At 39.2% G+C, this 15107-nt stretch overlaps 1 protein-coding gene across 1 annotated transcript in view; it reads left to right on the top strand.

Moving 5' to 3' along the window:
- The window catches only part of LOC120527905 (mitochondria-eating protein-like), an 84053-nt gene that overhangs the window by 34842 nt on the left and 34104 nt on the right, over window positions 1–15107 (top strand). Inside the window, exons 6-7 of the mRNA XM_039751844.1 lie at window positions 2031–2165; window positions 13263–13503. Coding sequence (XP_039607778.1) covers window positions 2031–2165; window positions 13263–13503 — 376 coding nt within the window. The remainder of the gene's footprint in view (window positions 1–2030; window positions 2166–13262; window positions 13504–15107) is intronic.

Raw genomic sequence — 15107 nt, 5'->3', positions numbered from 1 at the left:
CCTCATTTTTAGTGCTTTGTTAAATGTAATCTTAAAACCTACCATACATACTGTTAAGCATAGCAGCTAATCATGTGCTGTGAGCTTCAAAAATCTAGATTCATTGACTCATAAAATAAATGCAAATATTTTCTTAAATATTACTCATTGGGGTCTGCTTTTTAAATCTACAGCATATGGGATCAGATAGATAGATAGATAGATAGATAGATAGATAGATAGATAGATAGATAGATAGATAGATAGATAGATAGATAGATAGATACTTTATTAATCCCAAGGGGAAATAAAACAAGTAAATATAAAAACAAAATTATGATTGTTGACAAAAACATTGTAGAAATTTTGTTATTTTACACATTGCTACTTGAACTTTTTTTTGCCACTGTATTTATATCTTGTATAGTTGGAAAAAAATAAGTTCAAAATGTATAAGACTGGCTATTTTGTATAATACAGCACCTATAACCTGACCATTAATATCAGAAAGCAAACTAAATTTCACTACAGTGTTTGGAAACATCTCCACTAGTTCCCTGATGATTCTTAAATCACCCAGTCCTGGTAATGTAGACCTTCACATCAATGATCATAACACACTACATACATCTGGGCTGATTTTATCATTTAGGTATTTTTATAATATAGAAAAAACTAATTTACTTTTTAAGCACCATAATTTGTAAAAATCATAGCCTCCCCTTGTCTGTGTCCTTTGTTTCCATATGGACAATGACAACTGGATCTACCCCAGGTCTGGCCAGTAAGATTTTTTTCAGGAAGTTTTCATCTATAATTTCATAATTACAGTGATTGAGAGCCTCATATGGAGCAGAGCGGTGGCCCTGAGGCTAGGGAGTTGCACCGGCAATTTGAAGGTTAAAGGATCAAATCCCATAAATGCCAGAAGTGATTCCACACTGTTGGGCCCTTAACCTGCATTTGCTCCACCCAGGGTATGACATTAACCTGCAAGTAGGTCCTCCAAGTTGCAGGGAAAACGGGTGTTGGTGGCAGGATTGCCTGGTTCCCTAGTGATTCTTACATCACTCAGTCCTGGTAATGTAGACCTTACCATTAATGATCATAATACACCACAGATGTATGAGGTGACTTTATCATTTAGGCATTTTTATAATACAAAAATTACTCTTTAGAAAGCACCTTTATAAGCCCTGTACATTGTACATGTTACAAAAACAATATATTTAAAATGCAAATAATAAATATACATGTAAACAATACCTAACAAGAGGGTCATAACAAACAGTTGGAGTAATAAGATGGAAACCTCATTTAATAATGGTAATTTCAAAAGGTTTCAAAAGAAAAGGCACATTAGGGTGTAAAATATGGCAACATGCTGTTATAAATTCATAGGTCGTAAATGAACTCGCACTTCTGGTAGCCTCCAGGTTTTTATATATTGAACCAGAGGGGAAGGTGGCTTGATTGGTGAAAGTGGGTGAGGTCTCTCGTCATCTGGCCAGCGAGTCTGTGAACTGTGGGTAAGAAAAAAAGGAGAACAGCAACCACTCTCTGCTCGCGGTGGTGCTGCTTACCTTAGCGGAGTTCTTAAGATCTCACTTAATCGCTCATGATTGACAATATGTTTACATTTTTTAAGTACTAATAACTTGATGAAAATGCTAAACATTCTAGCCACATATTCAAAATGACCTATGTCAGCTGGTGGCTTCACTCTACGTCAGGCACTGTACAATACATCATAGTGGATACAACTGACAGGCTTGTTTAGTGCACAATTAAAAAATGAAAAAGTACTTAAAGCCAACATAACATCATGAAACCTTTTTAAATAATGCCACCTACATACATATATGGTCAATTGTGGATATTGTGAGATTATGAAGGTCTCTCTAATAATGCCACTTCCATATGCTAAGTCTTTAAATGTACTGTATATTCCGGTTCTGAAAGCCATTTCATGCAGTTAGCAATTTCAGATCTACTTTTTAGTCTGGATCAAGAGCCAGTCATACTGAAGTGCCAATTTCTCTGTCCAACAGCTTAAATGCATCACGAGAAGAGGCTGAAATGTACAAAAGGAAGCTAGATATTCTAGATGATTATGAGAGACGAGTAAGAATGCTGAAAAATGAAATAGCCACCCTGTCTGCAGAAAAATCTTATATTCAGGAAAGGTATGCTATTCCATGATTTCTGTTTTTACTGGATCTGTAATAATAATCTCTGAGAAATGGGGATTTAAAAAGTGGATTGACTTTCAAAAAGTTTATAGCAGCAGTCAAATTGATTACTGCTATAAACTTGTTGAAAGTAAATCCTTCTTTAAAAATCTACTGTTACTTCCCAAAAATTTCATCTGTACCACCTTGTTTTAATTCACCTTCTAGTAGCAATTGCCTTCACGTTATTTTTATTTGAGTTTGTAACCTGTATTTTCGTCCTTTATTCTAATTTCCCCCTGTTGCATAAACAATATTGTTTGTCTGTTGTGAAACGATCAGACTCGACACACTCAAAAACGTTTGGAGCAGCCACCCGTGTATTGTCCCTGGCTGCCATGGGTTTTAAAAATTAGACAAAAGTGTCTTTGATGGAGTCCAAAAGTGAACTGCGTATAGGTTGTAAAAATGGTAGCTTTATATGCCAAGACCGGAAGTGACCTGTGGGAACCAGAAGTGACCTTCTTCCGATGTCATAACCGGAAGTGTCGACGCCCTGGACGCTGGAACCGGAAGTAGCATTATCCTAGGAGCCGGAACCAGAAGTGATGTCTTCAGGGATGAGTCCTGCATCTGCAGAGACAACAGAAGAAGGTTTAGCGAACCTGCCACTCCCTGGCCTGACATGGAATTACCTTCACTTGGTCCATACCACGTCCTCCTACTCACACGCGTGTGACACTGTATACTGTGAAAGAAGTGTACTGGCACCTCCACCGGGTTGTCTGTTCTCCCTATATAGTTTGGAGGCAATTGACACAGGTAAGAGGAAGCATAAACCAGTCTTCTTTAATTTTCTAAATCTTGTATGCAAGAGGTAACACGCACATAAACAGGCAGACCAAGCTGGGCCTGAGTAAGTGCTACAAAGAGAAACTGGTGACATGATCTTTTATATATTTTAACAGTTACAATACAGTTCCAAGGAATTCACTGCATAAGCAAAAGACCTTTAACAATATGGTTACATTCATTTGCTAACAGGATATAGCAGAACGGTAGTCCCTTAAATGGTCCTAAGTGACCAGGCCCACTAGGTTTACTGGCAGTCCATTGGTTTCATTGACCCATGACTGCATGACGTTTAGGTGTTAAGAGCGCTCTGCTGTGTGGTATTTCTGCATGTCTACACCATCTTGAACTTTCTTTCACAGTTCAGCTACCCACAAGTTCCCTTTTTCAGTCTTGCAGAACGTGTCAGCATGAAAACTAGCCTAGCCACAACTGTTGCAGCAAGCCCGCTTTTTAAAAAAGATCCTTTAATTTTTATTTCTTTTATATTTTGAAGCCATGCTTGTTTCTGCTATGCTAGATAATAAAGTTACCTAACTGATTTTTCTTTATGCTTAAATTCATTTTATTAGTAAAATAACATAATCACACTTTAGCCTTTAAGCATAAACTCAGAAGTGTAGGAAACTCAGCACAAACCCAGTAGGCAGTGTAGCTGGCTTCCTTTTTAACAGTGGATCTACATCACATGCTAGGTGCACACCAAACCAGGTTCAAATTTAATTTCCACATTACTTTATCTCTTACTGTTATATCATTCTTGTGCTTTAGAGAACAAACCTACACACAAGATTCTAGACATGTCTTCAAAATTGTGATGAACAGTTTTCACCATGGCGTCTCTTAACTTGTCCACCCCACTTTGGATTGTGTTAGCCTATTTAATTTCTACCATGCAAAGTCTGGCCAGAACTACAAAGCTTTTCTCCAAGGCATACTTTGCTGCATTGTTTTTAAGTTTATTGAATTTTTGTTAGCTAACTGTAATTTTTGCCTCATATTTCCCAAACTCTGAATCTTATCTAAATAAAAGAGTCATTTTTTTAGGTATGTGAGTAAACCAAGTATTTCCGCCGATCCACTTTTATTAGAACCATCTCAATATTTAGCATATTATTTATTTTAGTTTTATAAAAGCACCAACCCATCACATGCACTTTTAATCATACCTGATTCATAAATGTTCGTCATGCTATGAAGTTTGTTTTCTGCAATTACAGTAATTCTGCATCCATCTGCATGCATAGGGGGCATTGGAGTCCTGCCTCTTATAATTAATATTAATATAATTATTAGCAATATTCATCTGTAACTGATTTCTCGCTTCGCTCCAATCTCTGCCGCTTGCATTGTGAAGAGGGGGGCTAAACGCACCCCAAGGAGACACGTTCACTCCTCCGAAACCCTCTCTGAAATGGTGATACAATGGGAAACAAATCTAGTTTTTTTTTACCTCCTCTTTGCTCGATCAGCTGCTGACTTACTGCTACTACCATGCCGCATGATCTGAGATCTTTACTATCCTATTTTTGAAACTTTTCGTACTTGCATTATCTCTAACCAGCTCTGTATGTGCAACATTTTTGGAATCTTTTAATTCTCGCGGATATGCTTCTTCATTAGGAAGAAACACGTTTTTTTTTTCCTTGACAGCAACAAGAATTAGACGATCTTCAAGTCTCCGACTTAAAGTTTAAATCCGAACAATATATTCAATCTCTTTTTGCTGTTCCATTATTTCACTGAGTAATAATTTCCGTTTGTTTGCGGTAATGTGATCTTTACTATCCTTTTTTTGAGTGTGACAGATAGGGGGCGCTATCGCTCCCTTGAAGCCTTGTCCAATACGCCAGAAACCAGAAAAAAGTCCAATAGTTGACTTTATTTATATGCCACAGTGCACAAAGCACCCTCTCCTCCACTATACTCATATATCAAACCAATAATCACTACAAAACAATCCTCCACTCCCAGATGTGTTGCCACCTTTCCACCCAGCTCAGCTCGCCGTCTGGGAGCTCCAACAATCCTTTTATAATCCCTGACCTGGAAGTGTTCCAATCCCCAGTACATGTGATCTTCTATCACTTCCGGGTCAGATCAAAATTCCTTTTCTTCATCCCAGAAGTACATCATTCCCCTTGTCCATGTGACCTGGATGTACTTCCGGGGCGTAAGGCAAATAACCATCGTTCCTCCCTGCAGCGTCTCCTAGTGGCCCCCATAGTATCCAGCAGGGCTGTGTATAAAAACTCCAATGTCCATGATGCCCTGCTGGTCTTCGGGGGACCTCCATACTGCAGGGAGGGCTCCACCTGGCGGCTTGGGGTATTGGCCGGGATGAACGGCCGGCCATGCACCACATGTGACTTTCAAATTTTCGTACTTCCATTATCTCGAACCTGCTCTGCATGTGTACTGTGCCAACATTTTTTAATTCTTTACGACGTTCTACTTTGTCATCTACTCTTTATTTTATTTCCAGCCCTGGGCATGGTTAAATCTTTTGGCACAAAGACTCGTCTTACGGGACGTGAAAGTATCTCTGTGAGAATATCATGTCTTGTCTCCTTCAAGCCTTTTAAGATTTTTTTTTATAATAGAAAGATTATTATGAGTTCTTATTAGAACTGTTTTTTACATTGAGGGATCAATAGTCCATTCCTAAAATCATGCAGGTTTATAATTACACCCATAATTCTAAACAATGTTTGTACATTTAGTATATAGTAATAGAATTCAATCAGGTTTATTTAACTGCTATAAAATATTTGTGTGCAGTTTTATGAAATTCAAATTAATTTGTTTTAAGAATTTAATAAGCTTTCTTCGCTTACTTATTTCTTGTGATGAAAAAATGTTAAATATTAATCATAGGTGTCTAATTTTAGATCTTAATTCTTACTATAACTGTGTCATAGCTTTTCTTGTAATCCCTTCCTGGGTCCTAAAGTGTGTCTGAATGTCCTATAAATCTGTGCCCTTGTATGTAGGACTTCAGTCACTTACAAAATATTACAAATTAATTGGACTAGCATGTAACACAGACAGAACTTCAGAGAAGACCACCTTTTAGAATCAGGCGACACATTGTCATTTGCGATTTGATTGAATATTTCTTTGTAGAAGATGCTATAATTGCAAAATATTATGTATGACTGAGTACCATAAAATGACTATCAATTGTTATGCTTGTCCATTGTGAAAACTGGAATTATTACCCATAAAAAGAAAAAAGACTTAATCTTGTAGCCAAGAGATTAGATTTGGCAAACATGCTCTTTGTCAAGCACATATACTAGTGTTAATTTTGTCAAATCTTACTTTTTCCATCCATGCTTTTTTTACACAGTTGTGCTCTTAATTACATGTTGCATGCACAGTAAACTAAGTGACTAACGTAATTAAACAGCATCTCAGTGGCTTGTTTATACATCCAATGATATTTAATAACTCAAAATCAAAAATTCTTAGATCACTCAGTCCTGGTAATGTAGACCTTCACATTAATGATCATAATACACTACAAACATCTGGGTAGATTTTATTATTTAGGCATTTTTATAATATAATAAAACAAATTTACTTTTTAGAAAGCATCATAATTTGGAGAAATCATAGCTTCCCCTTGTCTGTGTCATTTGTGTCCAGCTCTGGCCAGTAGGTTTTCAGGAAGTTTTCATCTATAGTGCCATAATTATAGTGAGTGGAGAGGTGTCTCTGAGGATAGGGATCTGCACTGGCAATCAGAAGGGTGCCAGTTCAAAACCCATAAATGTCAGAAGTGTTTCCACTCCATTCGGCCCTTATGCCAAGACCCTTAACCTTGCAGTTGCTCCATCCAGGGTATGACATTAACCTGCCTCCAGCCCTGTAAATAGGTCCTTCAACTTGAAGGGAAAAGTTGGGGGTTGGTGGCAGGATTGGCCACTGTAAAATAAACCCAACTGTTCTATTCCATTTGAACTAGCGTGGTGCTGAGGTGTTGCACGGCTGCAATTGAGTCCTAATTTGGGATCCTGAGGTGTTTTATCATGTGGTCAGTGTGGCAATGTGCTGTATCAGTGCCTCAGATATATTAATACGTTAAGACAACTTTTACAAGTATAAGGTTGAGTAGTTTCCTTTTGAGCAGAAAAATGGTGAGTTACTACTTGCACTCTGTTTAGGATTTTGAATTTGTGTTTTTTCTAATACGTAAAAGCAAAGTTTTTAAAAAACACACATTCAGTATAATTATAATGTTATAAATCCAAAATCCAAACCCTAAATCCAAAGAGGACTGTTTCATTTATGTTAGGTAGAATGCCCAGAGGGGACTGGGCGGTCTCATGGTCTGGAATCCCTACAGATTTTATTTTTCTCCAGCCGTCTGGAGTTTTTTTTGTTTTTTCTGTCCCCCCTGGCCATTGAACCTTACTCTTATTCGATGTTAATTAATGTTGATTTATTTTGTTTTATAACTGTGTCTTTCATTTTTCTATTCTTTAATATGTAAAGCACTTTGAGCTACTGTTTGTATGAAAATGTACTATATAAATAAATGTTGTTGTTGTTGTTGTTGTAAATACATGCCTGTAACTCTTCAACATTATTGACATTATAACCAGAGCTATAAAGTCTGTTGTCATCCATAAGTTGGGGTAAATATCTATAACTAGCCAAACCACGGCGTACCATACGCCTCATAATCAGGCCAGTTTTTTAATAATTTTTAAGCACAGGGAGAAAATTAACATTTGAAAAATCGGTAATGTAATAAATCAGCAAGAAAAGCAACATTGTAACAATGCACGGAACGAACCAACACACAATCGTCCGTGACTGAAAACTGGTGGACCACCATCGCGCCTTCTCCTCCCAGACGGAAGGATGGGGGTGGACGACGCTCAGGCACGGAGGGTGGAATGGGAGGAGAGGAGAAGGATGTCCATTCCGCTCCCTCCGTCATGCTAGTCTGCTGATTACTCGTTCAGTATGCACTGCCTGCTCATTTACCCACCTCCAACTCATCACTTGAGTCGTTGTCGTCTTTGTACAGTCCAGATGAACCTGTGACTCACGTAGACTTTTCATTGCTCTGTGCGGTTTTGGCTATTTTTCTATATATAATCCACCAAGACACCGACCACGGTAGTAGCGAGGTGGGAGGGGGGTGTGTACAAAGGGTAGGGACGTAATCAATGGGAGCGTATGAGTCGCACTTAGTGGGAATTCCACAGTTTGCAGCCCGAATGGGGTTCAACTGCTTACCCACGCCTCTCTGTGCCGGGTAGACACATGCTCAATCTCTTGCATAATTATTTATTGAATGCTAAACACTAAAACGGGTTGGTGTGAGAATACAGCAGTAAGTGAATGAAAAGATGGAACTCTGGAGAGAGCAAAATACAACACAATAGTGAACCCGCGGCATAACAAACGCCGCATAATTATTTATTGATGGTTGAACACTTCTGGAAAGACACAGTTGTCTAAAAAGGGAGGGTATGAGGATACAACAGAAAGTGTCTAGTTGAAGCAACAAAATGTCACTGCAAGCGCTATTACATTCCTTTTGTAAACGTTGACTGGAAGTCTCAGCAGAATCGAAGATATATAGCTAACCGCGTTGTGGTGACGTGTCAGAATCGTTATATAAAGGAGAGACTTGGTGATAAATTTGACCGTGGATTCTGAAAGCATATGGTCCTTGTCCAGATGGTTGAGCGATGTGTGCGCCCATTGACGGGAAAGCTAAAGCAGAGTTGTATTCCCTGATATGATCACAGTAAATTCGGGACAGCCAGGCAAGAGGTCTTCTAATAAAAGAGGGGGTTTGGATAGCGGTGGCAAAGACACCTTGCCGGCATGACAACACTTAGTGTAATGTCCGGATTTGTTGACCTCTGCTGGCCAATGAAGAGCATTGAAAAAGCACATTGTGCGGTAGGAAGGCCAATGTTATGTTCTTGGACGTGAATGGCGGTATCTTCTTGAAAAGCTGCAGAAAAGTGAATGCGATGTTTGAGCATGAACGATTTAGTGCTGTGTTGACACTGAAGGGAATTGGAATGAGTTGTGTCAAAGCATTGATGGCAATGTTCACATTGCATAATTCGCTCAGTGGAGTGTGTTTTTAAATGCATGTTGAGAAATCTCTGCATTCGGAATGTTTTTGAACAAATCGTGCATTCAAAGATCTGTTTGGAATGCGTTCGTTCAGTGGAGTGGGTGTGTAAATGTGCTTTGAGATATTTCTGCCGTGTGAAGGTTTTGGAGCAGTGTTGACACTGAAAAGAATTCATCAGGGAATATGTTTTGAGATGGTTAGTAAGTTATCTGCGTGTGTGAAAGTGTTTGTCGCAAATTTTGCCTACAAATCTTTGTGTTGAATTGATCTGCATATGGTTGTGGAGATCAATCTCACCTGTGAAGTCCTCATCACAAAATGTGCAATTGAAGATGTGAGTGGAGTGAGTTTGTAAGTTTTTTTTGAGAGCGCGAATTGTTTTGAAGCATTGTTGGCAATGTCCACATTGCATCATTCAGTTAGTGTTGTGTTTTTTCAAATGTGCGTTCAGATATCTGTGCACTCTGAAGCTTTTGGAACAAAAGGTGCATTGAAAGTCCTGTGTGGAATGCGTGTGTTCAGGGGAGTGTGTCTTTAAATGGTTTTCAGGAAGAGGAGAGTGGGCAGGTGACGTCACATTAGTGTGGCGAGCAAGTGGGTGTGCACGCTGTGTGCACATACCGACAGAGTCAAAAGATGTCACCAGAAGGTTATCACATGGGTATTTGAGAGGCATGAGAACCTTGTAATGCCCATGATCTAAAGAGCAGAGATATGAAGAGACGCTGGGCTGGATTGTAAACTCGAGGAGAGGCATGAGGACGTTCTTGAAAGTAAATGCTGATAGTAGCTGGAAGGATTTGGGACATTGCCACAATTTCTGCCTCGCCACCATGGCTTTTGGACGTATTCATATAATCAGTGTATTATTGAGCTTCTGAGACTAACAACAACGGACACCACGTCACCGAAGTTATCCCAATGTTGGCAAACAAAGCTAGCAGCCATGTCACAAAGTTTGAGAGCAACAGTTTCGCCAATGACATTTTTCCAAAAAAACCCGACTGACAGAAATAAACAGTTACCTGAAGCAGGAATTTCTATAACATTGAAAGAAGTGTTGTTTCCATGAAATACATTTGAAGTGGTAGCCATGGAGGGCAAAAGAATAGTCAACGTGGCTCACAGCTGGGTTTGGACTGCAGCACAGACCAAAAAGAGTGAGTATGTGTTTGATGAGCTGTTTGATTTGGCGGGCAGTGGTCTGAGGTGCGTTCCTGAGCACGTGGGAGGAGGTTTCGTTGTTCCTTTCGCATGGTTTTTCTTGGTAGATGCGGTCGGGTGTCGAAACCGAAAAGAATAATAAAAAGTCAACGTGGCTTAGACGTGCATGTGGACTCCTAGCACAGACAAAAGGGGCTAACTGAGTGGTCGGTGAGTTTTTGCGTCCGGGCACATGGGCAGGCAGTGTGAATGCCTAGAGAGCGAGGGTAGATGCGGGCCGGTGAAAAAGGAGTGTTGGTGGGCAGGGAAACGTCTTCCATGTTCCTGCAGGAGCATCTACGAAGACACATGTTTGTTGAGGATGTGAATTGCTGTATGTAGCGTGTAAAACAGTTTGCTATGGTTCACGCGGTCGTGTGTTGTAACCGAAAACTCGGTTTTTAAAGACTGCTTACCTCATTGTGTTTTAACCTCAGTTGTAAAGGATTGTTTTAAGGATCCCATGGGATACCCCTCGCATACCGTTTTACACGCTGCATATGGCGATTCACCTCCGCGAGAGACATGCCTCTATGAACTTTCAACGTGGCTCAGAGGTGCATGTGGCCTCTACAACAAACGAATATAAATGACGCCGTTTTTTCTGTGTCATCGCATCCAAGTTGGTGGGTGTGGCTCTGCGAGTTGTCGTCGTATCCAATGGTCTTGAAGTTGATGGGCGTGTCTCCTTCCTGCGTGCGCCATAGGTGTCTTACTTGTCGCCGGCTTAGTGAATCCATGCCCCTTCCGGTGTGCTTTCCATAGGTGTCATGCCTTAGTGAATTATATATAGAGTTATAGTTACTTTTCTGAGAATCCATTTCCCAGTTGATGTCATTGTCACCAAACGTCTTTTGATTGTTTTTGCAGCATCTGATATATTTTTCATCATATTTTTAGATTTTTTTATTTCTTAATCATTCTTTTCTGCCCCTGATGACATCACCCATTGTTGGCACTTTGCTGGTTGCTGTAGTAGTGTTTATCCATCCATCCATTATCCAACCTGCTATATCCTACCTAACTACAGGGTCACGGGGGCCTGCTGGAGCCAATCCCAGCCAACATAGGGCGCAAGGCACGAAACAAACCTCAGGCAGGGTGCCAGCCCACTGCAGGGCACACACACACACACACACACACATGAAGCACACACTACGGACAATTTAGGATCACCAATGCACCTAACCTGCATGTCTTTGGACTGCGGGAGGAAACCGGAGTACCCGGAGGAAACCCACGCAGACACGGGGAGAAGTGGGTGGAATACCACACGTGATAAACAGAGAGATAAATACTGGAAGGCCAAATAGGGCAGGAGATGTTCTTTACTTGTCTGTTTTCCTTTTATCTTTTTTTTGTATCCATATGCATTTCCCATTTTCTTTGATAATTCTTACATTTGAAACTCTCAGAGTTCTTTGTAAGTGTGGATAAATGTCGCAAGGGCGCCCTCTCCTGTTAAAAAGAGTCAGTGTCTGACGATAATTTGCAAATGTGCAGCTTTACTTACATTGTCAGATCAAGGCATATTGACATAAGTGTAAATGCTGTTAGGACAATGTTTTTACAAAATTTTAATAAGAAAAATATATTATGTGTTGTTCATACAGGTTTTCTATCCCTTCATTTATGCTTCTGTTTTCAGTGTCAGTACAATATTATGCATTCAAGAGCTAATTGTTGCCCACTATACTTTTGTGTACTTGTATCTTACTTTTGCTTCTCCTTGCTGTGTTGTTCTGTTTGTGGTGGCAATACCCATTCTGCTGCAAGTACAAAAATAAAATTTATCTTTCTCCTCTACAAGTAGTTTGCTTGTTAATACTTACTATCCTGTAAAATAATATACAGTACCTCCATTACTGCCCCTATGTTCAGATTTCTAGTTATTTCTCACTACCTCTGCTACCCCTCAGAGACCAGCTAAAATCTAAGTAATCAACATAGACCCCAGTATTAATGTTTGCAGTGCACCATACTTTGCAAATATCTCTGTTATATGCCATTTGGTACGGGATTCATAAAACAAGTGTCAATGTTTGTGATGTGCCCTCTATTGGAATGACAAAGGCAATGCATTTTGTTACTAAAAATATTTATAATGCGCCATCATTTGGAATGACCGAGACATCAAGAGAGTTAATCAAGAGAAGCCCTTTAAAAACATTTTTGGAGGGTAAGTTTGGAGTCCACCTGCGCCTATAGAAAGCTTTAGGCACCTCTTTGAAAAATTCAAGAGTATCTAATCCATCATTCCAACCATCTATCCATTTCTAAAATTTCTTTATCCACAACAGGATTGAAGGGAGCCAGAACACATCCCAGCAACACCTATTTTAAAATCAAAAAACACAAATACTTTGCAGGGCACAGTCAAGCACACACCCACACTCACTCATATCTAACCTAGCATACATGTCACGTAAGATGTTAGAAGAAATGAAGTATGAGGAAAAACTAGTGTCCTTTAAAAAACTGTTTTAAAGTGCATCTTAAAATGGGACTCTGTATGTCTCTTTATAATGCTGCCAGGTTTGTTGTTAGACTGGTGGCTCTGAGGCTAAGCATCTGCACCAGCATCTGGTAGGTTGCTGGTTTGGGGATCCTACTCTGCTGGGCCCATGAGCAAGGCCCTTAACTTGTAATTGCTCCGATGGCTGACTCCAAGGATCATGCAAAAACTAACAAATTCCTAATGCAAAAAATTGTATAAGGTGAAATAAAGAACAAAAAAGAAATCTTCATGTTGATTTTTAATATCCACATTTTTCAGTTTGCTGGTTACTATTGACAATAAGCAGCACTTCTAAATTTTAAATGTATGTAAAGGGCTTTAGACACCTTTTAGAAAATCTACTGCATAAACAATTATTATTATTAATACTATCATTACTGAATTCAGCATTATTAAGATTACTGTAACGTATTTACTTTTTTTACAGGAGAAGCAGAAGCCAATCAACTAGCCCCTTGACATGCCGGAGTCGATCTCCAAGCCCACTTCCTTACCACAGGAATGAATCTCCATCTTACAAAAGACTATCTAATGCTACCCGGCAGTCATGGTTAATTAACCGCTTCAATGTCATTTATGAAAGTGATCGATTGGATGCACAAAGTCTATTGAGGCAGTATATCAATAATGTCGAGCTGGTGCAGAGGATCATTTTTACTGCCACAGTGGTATGTTAAATAATCCCAATAAATTGATTCATTTGTAGCTAACAGGTTTGCTGGAGAGCTGAATACGGTTATTTCCAGAAGAAGAAATGCTACTGCATTTTAGGCTAACTGGGCAATAATTAATTATTGATAATTTTTGTTCAATTGGAAAGTACTCCACAAATAAATAAGTTAAATTATAGATAATAGATAATGTGTGACATTTTTTCATTTATATTTCATTATTAAAAATAAAAATAATTTCCAAGTCACTTCACTTTGTAATGTTTTTAAATTATTACCTAAACAAAAGTATATTTCTTATTCAAAGTATGCTGCCTTTCTAATGCTGTATGGTGTGCTGAGCGTGTAAGTGTAAGTTCACTTTGAAATTAAGTGAATTTTAAGTTGTTTTGTGTAACATTTTTCATTTCTAACCTTTCAGCTGCACTTATGCTTTACAGTGGGCCATCTTCTTTATTTTGATAACTTAGAAAAATATGTTGTGATGCCCAAGGTGCCCACATTCTTGGCATTACTTGTTTCCTGGGACATCGATAGTCATGTAGTCATGAGGTTGGACTAGTGCAACGAGGGCACAAACAGCAAGACTGGTGCAAAAAGTGCTTAGTGCAGTTTATTCACACAAAACAGTGTCCCGGAAAAACGGCAGTGCAATTTAAATCTTTTCAAAAGTCCATTTGTGTGGGCTAAAATCTAAGAAATGAATAAATCAACAAGAATATTAAAATCAAGTTTAACACACAGAGTTAAAATCAGGTTCTTTTCTTTCCAATATTTTCCAAGCCTCAGTGTGTCAGCATCTTCCATCTCGTCTGCTCACCTCTTTGGGCCTTCTCTACAGTGCTGAGATGACAACAAGCACAATTCTCCATCTTCGGCTTTCATCCCAGCCACCTGCTGGGATGCCCAAGCCTGGTTCTGTCGTCCCAGCACCATCCTTCAGCATCCACTTGATGACCTTTGAAGCCTTTGGTCACTCCTGCTCCTTCCAGTACTCTGCATAAGCTGAGGAGCACCATTCCCCTCACCCCCTGAGGCCCACAAGACCACCTTGCCTCCTGTCCACTGCACTGGCTCAGTCTGCCGATTTTTCTACTTGATGATTCCAAGCTTTCACCCTTGATTTTCTCCCTTGTCCCTTTATTCTTTTTTTTTCTGCATAAAGCCAAAAGAGTAAACATTTAGCCACCTGTTATGGTATAAATAATAAGCTTGGTTTTGACACAAAAAACACAGGTTTCACTTCGAAAATGTTTTCATCAACGGCTGAGCAAAACATGAGAACATTTTTAGCACAGTTTAAATGGTACTGAGGAAAGCCCACTCAATTACTTGTCAAGATAGTTCAATCAAACGAGAATAACAGATCAGTGAAGTTTCATGCTAAATTGCTTAAGAAAACAGCAAACTCAAAACAAATAGGAATTATGAAAGGGCATAAAGTAAAGCGGAATATTCAGAAAATTATTTCTTTAGCTTGTGTCTACATTTACATTTCCCTGGAGCCACCAGAAGAGAAAATGTGAACTTGTGCCCTCAGAAGTCTTCTCTATATGTTAATGCTTCTGAAAGTAAAGGCTGTTACATCCAGAATGCAGACA

This window comes from Polypterus senegalus, chromosome 4 (assembly GCF_016835505.1).
Source record: "Polypterus senegalus isolate Bchr_013 chromosome 4, ASM1683550v1, whole genome shotgun sequence".
Lineage (NCBI taxonomy): Eukaryota > Metazoa > Chordata > Cladistia > Polypteriformes > Polypteridae > Polypterus > Polypterus senegalus.
Note: the sequence above shows the minus strand (reverse complement) of the source record. Positions and strands in the feature narration are given on the sequence as shown.